General features: G+C 28.3%; 3 protein-coding genes across 9 annotated transcripts; 2 read left to right on the top strand and 1 right to left on the bottom strand.

Annotated features, from left to right (window-relative positions):
- Positions 1-1,474: 1,474 nt before the first annotated feature.
- LOC103572137 (probable serine hydrolase) lies at positions 1,475-5,182 on the bottom strand. 5 transcript variants are annotated; one of them, XM_008550589.3, is made up of 6 exons: positions 5,047-5,182; positions 4,823-4,909; positions 4,710-4,772; positions 3,361-3,596; positions 2,849-3,196; positions 1,475-2,127 (listed from the first exon to the last, which is right to left on the bottom strand). In XM_008550589.3, the coding sequence occupies exons 2-6, from the start codon at positions 4,854-4,856 to the stop codon at positions 1,870-1,872; spliced, it is 939 nt and encodes a 312-aa protein (XP_008548811.1). In that variant the 5' UTR covers positions 4,857-4,909; positions 5,047-5,182; the 3' UTR covers positions 1,475-1,869. The 5 variants fall into 5 exon arrangements, with proteins under 5 accessions (XP_008548811.1, XP_008548812.1, XP_008548815.1 ...); XM_008550590.3 differs by lacking the exon at positions 3,361-3,596 and adding an exon at positions 4,393-4,628 and having other exon boundaries at positions 1,476-2,127; positions 4,823-4,951; XM_008550593.3 differs by having other exon boundaries at positions 1,476-2,127; positions 4,710-4,751.
- A 135-nt stretch (positions 5,183-5,317) lies between these two features.
- Positions 5,318-7,488, top strand: LOC103572138 (AH receptor-interacting protein). Its single transcript, XM_008550594.3, has 6 exons — positions 5,318-5,485; positions 5,562-5,741; positions 6,237-6,405; positions 6,478-6,664; positions 6,954-7,096; positions 7,164-7,488. Exons 1-6 carry the CDS (start codon positions 5,402-5,404, stop codon positions 7,367-7,369), a joined length of 969 nt encoding a protein of 322 aa, XP_008548816.1. The 5' UTR covers positions 5,318-5,401; the 3' UTR covers positions 7,370-7,488.
- Positions 7,489-9,157: 1,669 nt separating this feature from the next.
- Positions 9,158-18,378, top strand: LOC103572139 (carboxypeptidase M). Of its 3 annotated transcripts, none has more exons than XM_014445380.1 (10): positions 9,158-9,482; positions 12,230-12,487; positions 12,598-12,731; positions 13,474-13,610; positions 13,687-13,874; positions 14,793-15,088; positions 15,202-15,378; positions 15,696-15,788; positions 15,935-16,336; positions 17,694-17,782. In XM_014445380.1, exons 2-9 carry the CDS (start codon positions 12,238-12,240, stop codon positions 16,187-16,189), a joined length of 1,530 nt encoding a protein of 509 aa, XP_014300866.1. In that variant the 5' UTR covers positions 9,158-9,482; positions 12,230-12,237; the 3' UTR covers positions 16,190-16,336; positions 17,694-17,782. The 3 variants fall into 3 exon arrangements, with proteins under 3 accessions (XP_014300866.1, XP_008548817.2, XP_014300867.1); XM_014445381.1 differs by lacking the exon at positions 9,158-9,482 and adding an exon at positions 12,074-12,154; XM_008550595.3 differs by lacking the exon at positions 15,935-16,336 and having other exon boundaries at positions 17,694-18,378.
- Positions 18,379-18,454: the final 76 nt, after the last annotated feature.

Raw genomic sequence — 18,454 nt, 5'->3', positions numbered from 1 at the left:
AATATTTAATAAACTAATTAATCGACGAAATCGCTGATTAGTAAATCCAATAACTCGAGCCGAACGAACAAACTATATTAATTAAAAGTTTGTTGATCGTCCGGATCGATGCATCAGACCACAAATTTAAATTTTCCGCCAATATTTGAATTTAAAAATTCAATTCACTGTATTCCCACCGTGGATTTCTTCTTAGACAATTAATTAAACTTAAACATGACTGATTAAAACTCCAATTAATTAAACATCTACAATAATAACAGTAATTAGTAAAATAAAAAATAATTAAACCAAAGAAGAAAAAAAAAATTCATATTCTTCATATTAAAAATCAGACTAATAAATATTTAAATGTAAGTACATATTTATATTTAATTTAAAATAATATTACTTATATTTAATTATATTTACTTGTATTAATTAAGATAAAAAAATAAAATAAAAAAATGTAAAATTGTAGGAAGTCAAGACTTACTTACCTTGGGAGATCCGGCGAGGAAATAAACGAACAAATGCGATAGACACTGATCAATTGTGGGTGCAAGACCAAAGTGACACGTTCACATTAATGTCCCAATGGATATACCTTCCAATGTCTATCGCCATTGGCAATTACGCATGACTCTCTATATTTTTTTTTCTTTTTTTTTAACTACGTGTCCTCATGATACCGGCCTCACGTTTCAAGCCATTCTGATAACTCAAAGGCGCGACTTGTATCAATTTAGAAATATAAACTATTAATTTTACCAACAAAATACAACAGACGACGCATCAGCTTTGCTGTTAATTTATAAATACTTATTTATCTAACATACCTCGAGAAGACTAAATGATAACTGAATTTTCTCAGCAACTCTTGGACATTAATTTATAAAAATCCAAATTGATAAGACGGATTTTGAATAATGTCGTAAATTACTATGCAGCTGATCAAATATAATTTATTTTTATATTTTTAGTATTTATTATTATTATTATTATTTTAATATTAAATCATCTGTTCAAATACTCACCGGATTATTAACACATTTTATTAGTTTTCTTTTACTATTTTAATACAATAGTAAAACGTGAATTAACAGTAGGTAGCCAACATGGTAAATTTTTTATAGGAAAACAGTTAAATGTAAATGATACGAGTATTGATATTTTTTCTAGGCCATTATTTTATTTTTTTCGTTGCATAATACTCGATAGCTCGTGTGTTTGTAACATTCTTCAATGTATTGACCATCAGCAACTTCTTTTAATATTTAACAGTAAACTTATCTCTAGTTTTAATCAGTCATTAAGTTTATTCTAATATATTTTATTTAATATTTTGTAATACTATGGCTTTATTTTACTGAAAGATAAATAATTGTTTTCTTTTTTTTTAAAAAAAATGTTTATTTTTTTTTTTTTTACATTTTAAATAAAATTAATATTACATGGAATTTATTAATTTTAATAAGTTATTATAATCATTAAGTAAATTTAATTTTTGTTACATATTTATTTTATTCCATTAATCTCAATATATTTTAATATTTTTTAAGATGACAATTTTTAATTATTTTTGAAACCCGTTCATTTTTTTCTGAATAGATTTTGATAAAGAAAAATAATTGGACGGCTAATTCTATTAAAAAGTTTTATTTTTTACTTTCATTTCAAATATTTTCTTAAATAAATTAATTAGTTCACTAGTTAATTATTTAATTGTACTACGGTTGATTATAATTATAATTAAATGGCCACTAAATTTTAAATTATTTAATTAACCCGCGCTAAAAATTTATTGATGACTTGGAAGTAGTTTAAACACGGGCATAATTAATTTAAATTTTGAGGTAATTTTTAAATATTTAAAAAATGGCCACGTAATTAAGCTGGGATTCCTAGAAAGTTTTTGATAATTGGCGCGACTTTTTCAGGCTCATTGAGATGGACGTGATGACTTCCTTCAACTTCATGATACTCAAACTTTTCGGCGTTATTTTTTATAATATCCAGAATCTCTTGGTAATGTTCAGGATGATCGAATTTGAGACCTGGCTTGGCGCGAATATTTAAATACCGGCATTTTATTTGCCGCGCATACTCAGATGTCAGGTCCATTGACAGCATGCCGAGAAGTGATACCTGATAATTAAAATATTCAATAATAATTTATTATTTTAATTCGTATCAAAAAGATTTTTAAAAAATTCAACGTCGAACTTTTGAACTTAAGACAGATCAGAACTCCGTGAAATTTTTTTAATTTTTATAGTAAAAAAAAGTCTCCTAGGATTTTATATAAGCGAATTTTGAGTAAAAAAAAAATTCAAAAACCTTTAATTGAACTTTTTTTGAATTCTTATGAGACTATGGGTTTTTAATGGAAACTTTTTTGGAACGAAGATAAAATGTAACTTAACAAGTTTCTGGTAATACTTGCTTGCAAATTGATGTAAATCTACACGCTTAAATTGAATGTAATTTGACAGAAAAACGCTGTCAATTTGAAGTAAAACTATCAATCAACTTGACATCATCTGACAGTTACATTTGAATTCAAGTTACAGACAATCTGCTGTCAACTTAATCGCGGCTTTTTGCTCTCCTTCTGCTGTTAAGTTCTTCAGATTCCAGACGTAGCTTGATTAACTTGCAGTTATGATGGCTATCAAGGTAAAAACCTTTCTTTTTAACTTTAAATTCGCTCATATAAAATCCTAGGTAATTTTTTTCTTTCCTATCAAAATTACAAAAGTTACTCTCCAAGTTTCTTATCTGTCTCAAGTTAAGAAGTTCCAAATATCGAACTTTTTTAGGATCTTTACGAACAACTTTTTTCTTCCACCGGAAGAAAATGAATTACTTTTAATCGCGGGTCTCGAGAAAAAACGTGCTTGCCAGGAATGGCCGCAGGTTGAGTGCCACGTCGCATCAGAACCTGAGCACTTTCGCGGGTGATGGAACCAGCGTATGCATCCATGACAATATCAACCATCTCTGCGTAATCATAGACCGGCGCAGAATCATTTGTATGCTGCTCATATTTTAGATATTTATCGACATTATCTTTTGTCAGAGTCACACATTTGCTGATGGTCTTGACAGTTGGACTCGCAATGTCCAGACTTATCAGAAGATCAACTTCATCTGGATAAGAAGCCGCGTACAAAAATCCAATCGCGCCGCCCAAGGAGTGCCCAAGAAGTTTTATCTGTTGAAATAAAAAATTTATCAATTTTCTTTCATTCAAATTTAAATTTAATTGCAACACAATTATTAGTAAGTGTAGATTACGTGTAAATGTAAATTCAAAAACAAGGACGTGCAGATTTAATGCAAGTGTTTTTATATATTTGTAAATTTAAAATATCTGACCTTACTCCACTGGAAATGCCTGGCGACTCTTCGCAATAACATTAACCCGTCGTAATAAACGAAGTAGTACTGTCCTTTATGAAGGTGGGAGGAATAACCATGACCAGGCAAATCCAGACAGAGAAATGATATTTCATTGCTAATCATCGGGATTAAGCGATCAAAACTCCCTGCATTATCCTGCCGTCCGTGTAATGTCACTATCGGCTGAATATTTTTTGGCCCCCACCATTTTCCTACGATTTTACATGACAATTGTTTGTTAGTATTTTCTTTTTTTTTTTTTTTTTACTTATTAAGACAGAATTTTAAATTTAAAAGGACTTTTTTATCGTTTATCTTTTTGGCAATGGGGCAATTGAAGGTGGGCGTCGAGAATTTAAATTTTGAATCAGTTTTTTTTAATTTTGGCGCGAAAATAAAATAAACTTTGAACCCAGTGTATTCTAATTTTTCATGATTTTAACGCAAGCAGAAGCGCATATTTAAAATTCGCAGACAATATCCCAGCTTTTAAAAATATTCAATGACTAAACTGTCATGTATTCAAATTTTTTCAATTAATGCTTTATTTTTTTTAAAATTAATTAATAAAATTAGAATTCTTATGACAGTTAAAACCCAAGTAACACACGTGGCTTTGACGTCTACAAGATATCAGTTCTAGCTGTTTTTTGACCCATTAAAAAAGCACCAAATTGTTGACAAAAAGATCAGAAACTGTCATTGAAAAAATAACTGCTTAAATTTGACGTCAAAAAGTAAATTACAAATAACTGAGCACGTCATCTGAACATTTCGACTTTTTTATGACGAAAAACAAAACAAAAATTTTCTATGACCAAGACCAACATCTTTATGACGTCTTATTTAAATAAAAAAAGAATGGATGAGGAGAGATGACATCTTATTGTCTGTGCTACTTGGGAATTGAATATTTTAAAAAAGTGATTACCAGTCTGAGAATCTCCTCAAAAAAATTGATTAAATGCTAGGATATCTAAGGATCTACTAAGGTTTGCTCCTGCTAACCTTATTCCAATTGTAAAACTTAGCAATTCTACGAACGAGAATAACTCCATCCCAAAAAACATAGTAGAAGGATCCCTTGTGGAGGTGAGATGAAAACCCATGGCCAGGAAGATCAATACTAAGAATTGCATGCTGATGTGCTAGTATCGGAGCTAGTTTATCAAAGGTGCCAGCATTGTCCTGCCAACCGTGTAAAGCCACAATAGGTTGGACATTTTTTGGACCCCACCATTTTCCTAAATGTGCCGGCATATAAAACTATCCTAGAGTATCGTGTCTTAATTTAAATTATTTGCTTAATTTTTATGAACACTTACCACTCACGTGTCCCCATGGTACCGGAATCTTTATTTCTTCAGCTGAAAATAAAATAAAATATTCTTACAATTAAATTTATAGTAAAATTAAAATAAAAAATTATTTTCCGTACCTTCAATATCGACTTTTCCATCTACAGAACTCATTTTTGACTGGACACCGGACCCTTGCCACGTTGATGGAAAACTGACGTCAAAATCTAGAGCCAGGAAATAAATTTCTAATTACTGCTGATTCATTGCTAGTGAAAATATCAATTGTTTTTCTAATTACTCATATCTTATTGATGAAAAAATTAATTACGAAATAAAATGTCACTTATTTTTCTTTACTTACTTTTTTTTAAAATTTTTTTAAACGTCAAAGTTATCAGTTAAACTTTTGTTGATTAAACAATTAATGTTTTTAATTATAATTATATGCTGTTAGTTGAACATAACCATGAGATAATTTTTAATTACTGTTATTTGTATTTAAACATCGATATCAAAGAATTTTATTGATGATTGATAATGAAGTCTGTCAGTAAGTTTATAAATTTAACTGTAGATGGAGTTGAAATTTGAATTTTTTTGACGTTTGTTGACAGCTGATGTGTCAGCTGGTTTAAATTATCAAATTGTCAAAATATAAATAATATATATATATATGTTCTGATGTTAATTATTGATTAGATGTATAGTTTTTAAAAATGAGCCGTCAAAATAAAGAACTGATTGTCAAAAAAATAATTAGCGCTGGGACTAAGACTGTAGCCTTTAACCCGGGAACAAAAGTATGTATTTTTTAAATAAATAAATAAATGAATTGTTTATTTGTTTGATTAATTAATTTGTTAATTATTTGGATAGGTTACATTTCATTTCAAAACGACCAAGTGCGATGACAATGAAACTGTCATCGATGACAGCCGATTGTTGGGACGGCCAATGGAACTGGTGCTGGGTAAAAAATTTAAATTAGAAATTTGGGAAACTATTGTACAAAAAATGGCTTTAAATGAAGTTAGTAAATTTATTGTTGACAAAAGTGTAAGTATTTTTATTTTATTAATCAGCCAATTTAATTTTCGTGGGTTTTCTTTCGGATCCATTTTAATTCATGATACTGAAGTTAGTCGGAGTCTTATAATTTTTTTAAAAGTGGCAAATTATAAAAAAAAAAATATTTTAAAAATTGCACCTATAGTTTTTTGAATTTTCTACATGTGCATTTTTTTGTTGAAAAAAAAAACTGATAATTTTTAACAGTCCACTGGCTTCAAAATCATTTTAATTTGAAATTCTATTAAAGTGGATTTATTTTTATCAGGAAAATTTAAAATTAAAAGTAACAGAAGTAAAGTAATTTACGAGTGGCAGTTTAATAATAATAATCGTTATAATTTTAAAAATATTTTATTAATTTACGGGGCGGGGCTGCAAAATTTACTAAGAAATTCTCCTGGAGAGATACTTTGAGTAAATTAAAAAATTATTATTTATTACACTCAATTAATATATTAAATTAATTATACATTATTTCAGTTAGTAACTTCATATCCATTTGTATCAAAAACCCTGAGAGAAGTCGATAAACCACAGAGTGAAAAAGTTAACAGACATTGCTGTGGTGTAACGTTACAAAATGAAGGTGTTGGGTATAAAGATTTAAATGATTTACTTAAAAATCCACAAGATTTATCATTCACTATCGGTATTATTTTTTATATTCATTTATAATATTTATTCATGTATATTTATTTATTAATTAATTTACATTTGATAGAATTGCTAAGTGTCATTAATTCAGATGAATATGAAAAAGAGTTATGGCAAATGACCGAGAGTGAAAAACTTGATTATATTCCAATGCTACGAGAAAAAGGTAACGAAGAATTTAGAAAAAAAAATTATGACGTCGCAGCTGAGAAATATCGAACTGCAATTGGAATATTGGAGCAGCTGATGTTGATGTAAAAATTTTTATTTACTTTTTTTGGTTTTTTTTTTAATAACTCCTTAATTATTTACATTTTAATTATTTTTTTTTGCGGTACTATTGTACTTATTTATCAACTTCCGGTTAAAAAATCTCTGGGTAAATAATTTGTGTAATTAATAAACAATATTTTCAAAAATTTGAATTTTACCGCGCATTTACTGAAAAGTTTTAAAAATTTATGATAATTTTCATTATTTAAAATCAGACGAGAAGAAACTGAACATTAAAAAAAAAATTATTAATTAAAATTTTAATTGCAGTGAAAAACCTAAAGATGAAGAGTGGGTGAAATTAAATAAATTAAAAAACCCATTGCTACTTAATTACGCACAATGTAAATTATTAAACAAAGAGTATTACGCTGTGATTGAACACTGCACAACTGTCCTAGAGAGTGAACCAGGTAATTGACTAATTTAAATTTTTAAACAACAAATCGCTGTTAATTTACTCAACAATTTCATCAATAGAAAATGTAAAAGCTCTTTATCGAAGAGGCAAAGCGCACATTGGAGCATGGAATCAAATAGAAGCCAGCCGAGATCTTAGAAGAGCCGCGGAATTGGATCCGACTTTAAAGTCTGCAGTAGAAAAAGAATTACAAGCTCTGACCTCGGCTATTAAAGAGAAAGAAGAGTCGGAAAAAAAATTATTTACAAATATATTTTCTACTTAATTGTTTTTTTTATTAACTTATTAATTAATTATGTAATTAAATGTTTATTTTTCGTTTATGAAGTCGCAAATTTAATTCTGTTATTTATTTTATTTGTATTATAATTTATTTAAATTTTTGTGAAAAATATGAAAAAAAAAATTTAATAAACTCCATATTGATAATAAAAAGTGTCGGTAATTATTTGTTACACAACGTAAGTTATTTAGAGACAATGAAAAAAAATATATACATATATATACTTATGTATATATATTTTTTTTAAATAAAAAAAAATTGCAGCTCATATCTAGATGACACAGATCGGGAGAATAATAGAACAGATCTTTTATTCTTCTTGTTCGTGTCAATAATTTATCATACATATTATATATTATATACATATATGTATATAGTAGGATTTAAAATGACGATGACCCGCGAAAAATTTTTTTGTTCTCATTGACATCCTAAGTCTGGTTGGTTGTTAAATAATTCATCAAGCACTCGGAGATTTCAAAGCCGGCTTTGCATTCGCTTAACGTACTGTTGAATAAACAGCAAAATGTTAACAAGAAATTTAACCTGAACTAGAACCTTTGGTAATTCGTAAGATTTTAAAAATCCTCTGGTAAAAAAAAAAAAAGTTTATAAATAATTATAACAAGAAAAATATAAAAACCTTTGCATCGCGAAAGTTAATAAAGATTAAGCTGATAAAGTAAATTTTTTAATCTGATAATTTGATAAAGATCAGCTCTCGCGCAACTTTCAAATATTTCTCACTTAAAGACCAGTTTAATTAATTAAAACATTTATAGAATTAAAGAAAATAAAACAAATCTTATAAAGAGTAATATCTATATATTTTATATTTAGAGATATATAGAAAAGAATCAGTACAATGAAATTGGCCTAAATAAATTTACTATGTGCTTTTAATTTATTTAAAGCCGTAAGATGGACAATGGAGTAGATCTTCGTTTGTTGACTTAAAGTACGAAAATTCGAGTCTAAGGGAAGAAAGAATATTATTTTTTTCATAATTCAAATTTAAAGAAATATATTCTCTTAGAAAATTGATAGTTTGATGTCTTTGAAGCCGTAAGATGGACAGCAGAATGATCTAAGTCCATTATTGTGCGTTTTTGTGTACTTGAGGTATGAAAGTTCGAGTCCAGGAGACGAAAGAATATTTTTTTCATAATTCAAATTTAGAAAAATATATTCTCTTAGAAAATTGATAGTTTGATGTCTTTGAAGCCGTAAGATGGATAGCCAAGTGATCTAGTTGGCTAGTGCGGTTTTTTCGATTTGAAATATGAAAATTCGAGTCCAGGAGATGAAAGAAAATTATTTTCTTCATAATTTAGATTTCGAGAAGTATATCCTCCTAGAAAATAGACAGTTTTTATTTATTTTAAGCCGTAAGATGGACAGTGGAATAGTTTAGGTAATTTAAAAATTAGCCCTTTTTCACTGCGTAGGATTTAGATTAAAAGAAATGATTTTTCCGGCATTCTATTTTTACATTTTGATAGAGAGTTTTTTTAAAATTAAAGTTGACCAATGTAAGGACTTGTATGTAGTTATAATTAACTTGTCATAGTCTAAGTTTGATCCTTGGTGATATGAGGCAAAGCTTTGATGTGTATATAGGTATAGAAATATATATGCCAATAATTCTTTTCACCCGACATCAGTGGAGGTGGTGGCGGTAACGTCAGACATCGTGGGTGGGTGGGTGGGGATCAACGCTGATGGAAAAGCCAGAAAAGTAGTGTGTGCTGGAGGAGGAGAAAAGGTGGATCTTGTTCTCGTGAATACGTACAACAGTAGTATCGTCGCGCGGCGCGCGGCATCATCCGTTATACTCTATTTAGCATCTTCGTATTACTTTTTACTTTTATCATTATTTATTATTTATTTAGTCGCGGTCTCACTGTCGATTCAATCGCATCCGTCCATTCGCGCGTGTTCTCATTTATAAACATTTTATTTTTTTTTGAATTTACAATTTATTGCCGCCCAAACCGGTAAAAATATTAAACTGTAAATTAAATTTTTAAGTTTTATAATAATTAGGATAAGTGGCTGTTAATTAGACGTCAAAATTTTCCATCAGATTTTGAAAGTAAGTATTTTATTTTTTATAAATTTTTAAATTTTAAAATATTTTAATTTATTTTAAAATGATAATTAATTTTTAAAAATATCCACCGGAAGTTAAATTAATAATTAATAGTGTAATTAAAAATACTGATTTAAATATAATGAATAATTCAAAAAATGAACTGAGATTTATAGAACTTGAGTTTAATTAAATTTCCCGCTAAATTAAAATTTCAAAAATTTACAAACTGTTTGTACTGGAATCAAATTACCGCCGAACTATATGAATTAATTATTAATTTTCGAGCGTTCGCTTACTTTATATATATATTTATAACTGCGAAATTTAACGGGACAAATAAAAGAGACGAGGGTTTGATGCGGTGATGTAGGAAATTGACGAACATGATTATAAATATATTTAGCATTTAAATAACTGGGAATTAATTAAATTAAAATGTTTTGATATTATTCTGCTCTCAATCGCAGGTCGAATTTCCGAGCAAAAGCTACAACCTCAAACCCTGACCTAATTGTTCCTCGCGTAATTGCTTTTTATTTGAAATATCATTTTTTATCGCAAATGTAAAAATTTTTTTCTTACAATTATCATTTTTTTTTTTTTTTTTTTCATAATTCTTGTAAATTATTTTTACAATCTCAATGTCCGTAATTATCATCTCAAGGACTCAAAACTCTTAAATTATCCTCTACTTTATTACCAAACGTTAAATATTTAATTAGTCACCAGTTCCACTGACGTTTATATTTTTATTGAAACTTCTTATTACTTTATAATTTTAATTATTTCACAAATGATAAATTCAAAAAAAATTTTCAAAAAATTGCACTTATAGCTTTTTAAATTTTCTACATGTGCATTTTTTTACTTATTTTTTTTTTTTTTAAATTACTGCCAAAAAAAAAATCAGAAAATTTTTAATCATCTTCTATTGTCCGAATTATAAAAAAACAAAATTTTTTCCATTAAAAAAAAAAAATAAATTTTTTTTTAAGTAAAAAGTTTATTTTTTTAAAGACACCAGCATGACCTACTCAAAAGTAGTGTCAATGACAATAGAAAAAAACATTTTAAAGACTAACAAGTACAAGAGAAAAAAAAAAGAAATACTTTCAGAGATTTCACTGAGTACTTGACAACTTTCTCATTGACAAACTCGTTACTCCATTATGGAATTGGATGCCAACTCTTAGTCAAACTTTTAATCTTCCATCAATCATAATTATTTTTTTTTGTTAACACATTTTACAAGTCATCCTGAAATTAAAACAAAAAATTAATGACTGGAAAATTTTTTTTCTGATGACTTACTAATTTTTAATTAAAAATTACCATCGACTTGAACAAAGATTTCGTTCTTTCAAAATCCACTTAACGGGTCTTCTATAAATAATTAATTGAAATAAAACTTAGTAGGAATATGAAGCTGAATAATATTTGATTTGAATCTTGAGATACCGGAAAATCATTTGCACCGAGTCACGTTCGATATCCGTATCCGTTGGTATATTCGATATCGATGCAAGTCTCGTGACCTACATTGTCACTCTAGTGTATCTCTTCCAATTTTTCTTCATCTCATTAACTTTTTTAAAACACATTCCAGTACCGCGATATAACGAAGGACAATGTTTTCGCTCGCTGCATGCAAACTACCGGAACGAAGTAAATAAGTCATTTTATTTTCGTATTCTACATGCTCGCTTACACGTGTTTAAAGTTAATTACACGCTATTTAGTTTTATCCTTCCTATTTATTTAAATTTGTCTTTCAGGTACGCTTTTACGCGGTAAAAAAATTATGGAGAACGCGGGTTATATCCGGAGTGAATGACTGGTTATTAATTCCTTCGGAGTAAAATTTACTCTGGAAAGTTTGTTTTAATATTTAAATTTTCAATCGGAGTAAATGCGGATTTATTTACTCCATATGCGGGCTGATTTTTTTTGTAAAAAAAAAACTCAGAAATCGGAGTAAATACGGAGCAAGTGACTGTTAATTTACTTGATTTTCGGAGTAAAATTTACTCCCAAAAGAAGTTTATTTTAATGGTAAAAATTTGAATCGGAGTAAATGCGAATTTAAATAAAATTGAGATTTTGCTGAAAAAAAATTCGTACTCCGTATGCGGAGTAAATTTTTCTAAAACCTTGAATTCACTCCCGATAAAAAATAATTTTTAAATTACCCGGTGTAAATGAAAAATTCACCAAATGTTTTTTTTTTTTTTTTTTTTTTTGGGATTCCCATGATCTGTAAAACTAATAAAAAAAAAAGTAAAAGACGCTGGCTGGATTCCAGAATATTTTCTATACCTTTTAGGATGTTCTTCATCCAAGCCACAAGAATCTCTGTTAAAATTGCCAAAAAAATATATTATTTCTTCTCCATATCACCCATTTATCTTCATAACTGCTCTCATTATCTGTAAAAGTAAAAATGTTACCGTAAGAAAAAAAAAATTAAAGTAAAGATTTATTGAAAAATGAGAAAAGACCCAGCAGATTTAATTTATTTTAAATTAATAATTTTAATACCGCGGTCTTGAACTAATCAAAACATAAATTTTATGACGTAGGCGGATCGGGAACGGGACTAGACGACAGGTTTCTTTACCTAACGGTTTTTCAACGGTACTCAACTCAGTATTTTTAATACTCGAATTAACTTTGTTAGTTTTATTTAAATTTAATTCTCCTGTGTGATTTCCACATATTTATTTATTTATTTATTTTTTTTTTTTCAGATACAAAAATGATTTTCCAAAGTGTTTTTATTTTGGCAACGGCATTGACGTCAATAAATTCAGTGGCAGTTGGTCCAGAACCGCCGAATGACGGAGAATTGCCACGACATTATGATTCGCGTTATTCAATATTCGACAAACCTTATACTGTTGATTTTAAATATCACAATTTTGATAAAATGAGCCGTTTTCTACGAGCTACATCTTTACGCTTTCAAAATCTCACTGCCCTTTATTCTATTGGAAAATCTGTAAAAGGTATACGCACTTTTATATCAAATATCATTTTTTCCCTGTTTTTTTTTTTTTTTTTTTTTTTTTTTTTTTTAAATTAATTTATTTTAATTATAAATTAATTTTAATTGCAGGACGTGATTTATGGGTAATGGTCGTATCTTCTTCACCATATGAACATATGATAGGCAAACCTGACGTCAAGTATGTCGCTAATATTCACGGTAATGAAGCTGTTGGACGTGAATTAATGTTACATCTTATTCATGTAAGAATATTCATTTTTTATTTTTTAATTACATTTAATAAGTACATTAATAATGACAGTAATTAGTACTTAAAATTAATTATATAATAATAATAATTTGTAAAAAATTGGGAGTCAATTCGGAGTGATTACGAATTTTATTTAAATCATTACTCGGAGTTTTGGAGTTTGAAAAAATATAACTCCGTATATGAAGTGAATAGATTTCGAAGTGATCTAGATTTTATTTCAACTTGCATACACTCCGATTCAGAGTTTTAATATAGAAATAAACTTCCTTTAGACGTTTTAAAAATTTTACTCCGAACCACACTTTAAATATTTAAATAAACTCCCGCTCGGAGTAAATTTTATTTAAAATAAATACGCAGTCATCTACTCCGGATTTTTTACAATAATAATAATAATAATAATAATAATAATAATAATAATAATAATAATAATAATAATAATAATAATAATAATAATAATAATAATAATAATAATAATAATAATAATAATAATAATAATAATAATAATAATAATAATAATAATAATAATAATAATAATAATAATAATAATAATAATAATAATAATAATAATAATAATAATAATAATAATAATAATAATAATAATAATAATAATAATAATAATAATAATAATAAAAATAAAAATAAAAATAAAATAATAATAATAATAATAATAATAATAATAATAATAATAATAATAATAATAATAATAATAATAATAATAATTTATTTAGTATTTAGTAACAAAGTATGGATCAGATCCATATATAACATGGCTACTAGACAATACAAGAATTCACATTCTTCCGTCCATGAACCCAGATGGTTTTGAAGTTTCCAAAGAAGGCTTTTGTGAAGGCAGCCAGGGCAGGTATTGACTTAAAACTAATATACATACACGACTTTATTTTTATCTCAATAAAAATAATTTTTATTTTTTCCTGAAGATATAACGCACGTGGGTTCGACTTGAATCGTAATTTCCCGGACTACTTCAAGCAGAATAACAAGAAAACCCAACCAGAAACAGAAGCCGTGAGAGAGTGGGTGTCGAAAATCCAATTTGTATTATCTGGAAGTTTACACGGGGGTGCTCTTGTGGCCAGTTATCCATTCGATAACACCCCGAACGCGCGTGAGTTATTCAAAAAATATTGACCTTATTTTTTTCATGGTATTTGTAAAAAAAAAGCTGCCATGTCCTTTATATTTTTAAAATTAATGCTACTTACCATTAGTTTTTTATTTTCATATTTTTCTACTTGATTAAATCGTTCTATCAACCGTTAGACATGACGATAAATTTGAAAAATAATCTGATTTCAATTCAATTCAAATATTATTATTATCAACTTTCCGTTTCATTTTTATTTTTTTTATTGTATAAAAAATAAAAGTAATCAATAGAAAAATTTAACTATTAGTGTGTCTAGAGAGTGTGATCCTGATCACGGACAATAAAATTGGATGTCCGGTTTAATTTAATATACTTTTATTGTTCATATTTATATATTAATTTTACCAACTCATGACGTGTTTCAACGGATGCTATATTTTACGCTTTCTCTTATTTATTATTTAAATTATTGTTAAATAATTTATATAAATTTTTTAATTTTCATGCTATCAGGATTATGTCGATCGGCTCCATTGTGCGCAAGTATGAATTTAATTTAAAAAAAAAAAAAAAATTAATTCATGAAACAAAATAAAAAAAAAATACGGCCGTTTTTACGACTCGCGAATTACAATGGCCGCATTGAAACGCGTCTACTTATTTTCCTCAATTTCATACCTCACCCCAGCCCCTCTTCGCCATCGTTAAATAATTAATAACACGTTTTTTTTTTCTCGAGTAATTTCAAATTACTCTCAGCTAATTGACTTGTCGGCAATTATTTACGATTTGCTTTTTTAATATTTTCACGTCATATATTTCTATCAACTACTCATACATTTTTCACTTCGTAAATTAAATTTCCACACTATTAGTACTTTTTTTTTTTTTTTTTTTTTTTTTTTTGTTAATTTTTATTTAATTTTTTGTAAAAAGTGTTTCAGAGTTATTCATCAACCCCAAGCATTTCACCTGACGATGATGTATTCCGTCATTTATCGTTAACGTACTCACAGAATCACGGATCGATGCACCGGGGTGAGGCATGTTCGCCATCTCAACCTGGTTTCAAAAACGGAATAACAAATGGCGCTGAATGGTATCCGCTAACTGGTGGCATGCAAGATTTCAATTACGTTTGGAACGGATGTATGGAGATAACATTTGAATTGTCTTGTTGCAAATATCCACCAGCTGAAGATCTTAAACATTACTGGGATGAAAATCGTGTCGTATGTTTTTCAAAAATTTTTTTTTCCTTTAGTCATGTCGGCAAGTGTGCGTACACTTACCCACAACACATGTCCTATTAATTATTAGTTAACCCGCCCCTTTTTTTTTTTAGTCCCTCATTAAATTTTTGGCAGAAGCACACCGGGGTGTGCATGGATTCGTAGTTGATGAAAATGGAAACCCTATTGAAAGAGCGTCTGTCAAAGTCAAAGGACGAGATGTCAGTTTCCTGACAACAAAATACGGGGAATTTTGGAGAATTCTCATGCCTGGAATTTACAAACTCGAAGTATTTATTTTATTATTTCTATGGGTGTGCAAATAATTCTTACAAACTGCGCTGAACTTGTTACTGAGAGAGAATGAACTTCAGATCACCCCCACTACTGATTATTTCTAAACTGCGCATGCGTAAGAAAAAGTGGGAGTAAAACCGGAAACGTCAAATTTAAATTATTAAATTTTAAATTTAAATTTAAAAATTAATAATTGACTTTAATTATGAACCGCGAATACTCAAGTAATTAAAATTTTTTGAATTATTTGCACACCTTGTTTTTAAGAATAGTAATTTACTTAATTTAAAATAAAATTTAAATTTAAAAGGTTTACGCTAATGGTTACGCTCCTCGTGAAAAAGATTTTGTGGTCATTGAACAACATCCGACTCTTCTTAACGTCACATTACCCAGCACCAAGGTACAGTAATCCTAAATTATAATTTAAATATATATACATATATATATACATACATATAAATAATAATTTAAAATATGAATGTTTGAGACGAAATTTGTGGGAGTAAAAGTAAACTGTAGAGTATGATTGCGAGTGTGTGGTTTCAGAGATGGGAACTTAACAAAGATGATGGTGTCGGTAATAATAATAATGATGATGATGATGATGATGATGATGATGATGACGGTAATGGTGAGGGTAACCGAGATATTAATGATTGGAATCAGAGCAAATTGCGGGCGACAGATAAAACAAAAACTACTGGCGACCAATGGCGAATATCTAAACCTGCCCGGCCCCTGGATTACAAGCTCCCGGTACAAGAAGTCGACACCGAATCCGTTGTATTTCCTACCTCCTAATAATTAACCGTAGTTTAATATCCTCTCCGCAAATCTACAACCATAACTATTTGTCTGTTATTTTATATTTATCCAATTCCTTTTTTATATGCACTAATTTTTCATTTCCATATCCCAGTTTATTTTCTACTTTACACTTAAAATTATGTAAGTATCAAAGGCCACATGTTTGTCATCAATGTTCTGTGCGCTCAATAACATGCATTTTTTAATTGTTATCATTTACGGCCAGCATGTTTTTTTTATTGACATTATGTCCTTTTTTTTTATTACTAATCGCTATAATTAACGCCATTAATTCGTAAGTGTCTAGACAATAAAGAAAAAAAATTACTTCCGAGCCATAAAGTCTTGGTATCAGAACAAAAAGTTTGTCTTAACTTTTTTCTTTTATGTCTCCTTCAAACTCAGCAATCTCTTTTTATCCCAGACAATATCGCAGTTACGCGAAAAGTTATACAGCGGAAGTTACATTTTTTTATTGCTTTTTTATGCGGATTAATAATTATCTCTTACGCTGATGTATTTTTAGCTCTGGATGATTGTAGCAAATAATTTATAAAAAAAGTTTAAAGAAGAAAATTCTTTCAAGTTTTTTGTCAATAACTTTAAATGTATCGACAGCTTGCCGACATCTCGTTGATTTTTATTTGAAAAATAAATACGTCAATTTTAATAGAAATGTCAGATAAATTTTAAATCCACTGAGAAATCTTTTGGTCGCCGTTAAATTAAATTGAGTTCTAGAAAATTGATAGTCTGTATATACATATACATACATATATATATGTGGTTTCCAATAAAATCGTAATATCGGCGACTAAATTAACTGACGGCAATCAGCGAGTGGATAAAAATATTTTACCTATAATCAATAATTATTCATTTATTTATTTCATCCCCATTTTATTTCTTTTTTTTTTTAGTTCAATTTTCATATATTTATTAATTTGACAACCGTGTTCTATTTACACGAAATCGACCCTTGAGACGGTGTCGCTTATCAAGACAATAATTAATATATACAATTGATTTATCTCGACGAGAATTTAAACTCTGCTCTTATCGTTTTATTTAAAACTGGCATTTGCATTTAAATATATACCAGAATACTTAATTATTTTTTTTATTATTAGCCTTGCGTTTACTTATTTTTGTCTCGCTTTAAATACTCATCCCAGTTTTAAAAAATTAAATTTAAAAAAATTTAATTTTCCCGGGTAAAAAAAAAATTCAAACTTGGAAATTTGAGACGAAATTTTCCTCCAAGAAAAACTTTTTTCAGGCAAAAAAAAAAATCTTACGCCAAAAAATCCTTTTTTTCTGTGTATAGTTCGAAAAAATTTTAAAATTTGATCCATCAAACTTTTTTTACCCGCGAAAAAATTTTTCTCCATAATTAAAATGTCATGCTGAACTGCTCTGTGTTTTATTTAAAAGAAAAAATGTTTGAGTACTAATTAAAAAATCAATATCAAAAAATTAATATTAAATAAATTAACAGAGACAAGACGACGGCGTTGATGGACACTTCGGCAACGGAGCAGTACGTCCTTATCCTCACCGAGACTACACACTTCACATCCGGCCAAGTGGATCGACTTATTCCCCAGTCTCTGAATCAAACAACGGAATTTTTTCATCAATCAGCAATGGTTTCAATTCACTCGTGAGTAATCTGTTTGGCTGATCGTCTGCCTATCGACCGGCGACACGAAACGTCGCTCTCCTCATCATCCTCCTCTCGCTATTACGGTATTTGGGCAACCGCGAGCTTTTAAGGCTCATCGGGATCATCGCCACTGGGAGCTACAACACGTGACCTTCTGACCGCGAGTGTTAATTTTAAAAATAATTATTTATTTATTTATTTATTATTATCAAAGTTTCGTAAAAACTGGTGAGGAGTTTTCTTAATTAAATACATTTACTAAAATTACAAAAGACTTTTTTTTAAATTTTACTATTGTGTACAATTAACTATTTATTGATATTAAAACATTTAGCATTACAATTACTAATATAATACCTCGTAAATTATTTGAAAATATGAAATAGTAAACGATTTGAAAAATTAAAAAAACATTCAAATATTTTGAGTTAGAGACAAAGTGTTCACTCTTATTGCAATAGTTTCGAAAATATATATAAATATATATGGCAATATGTGAAAAAACATAACAAAGTGATTGGAAATAATAATTTTAAATAATTCCGATAGTTAATTAGTTTCGGTAGATTTGAATTCTAAATTATAATTAAAAT

The sequence above is a fragment of the Microplitis demolitor genome, chromosome 2 (genome assembly GCF_026212275.2).
Source record: "Microplitis demolitor isolate Queensland-Clemson2020A chromosome 2, iyMicDemo2.1a, whole genome shotgun sequence".
NCBI lineage: Eukaryota > Metazoa > Arthropoda > Insecta > Hymenoptera > Braconidae > Microplitis > Microplitis demolitor.
The sequence above is the reverse complement of the archived record's forward strand: the minus strand, read 5'-3'. Positions and strand labels throughout refer to the sequence as shown.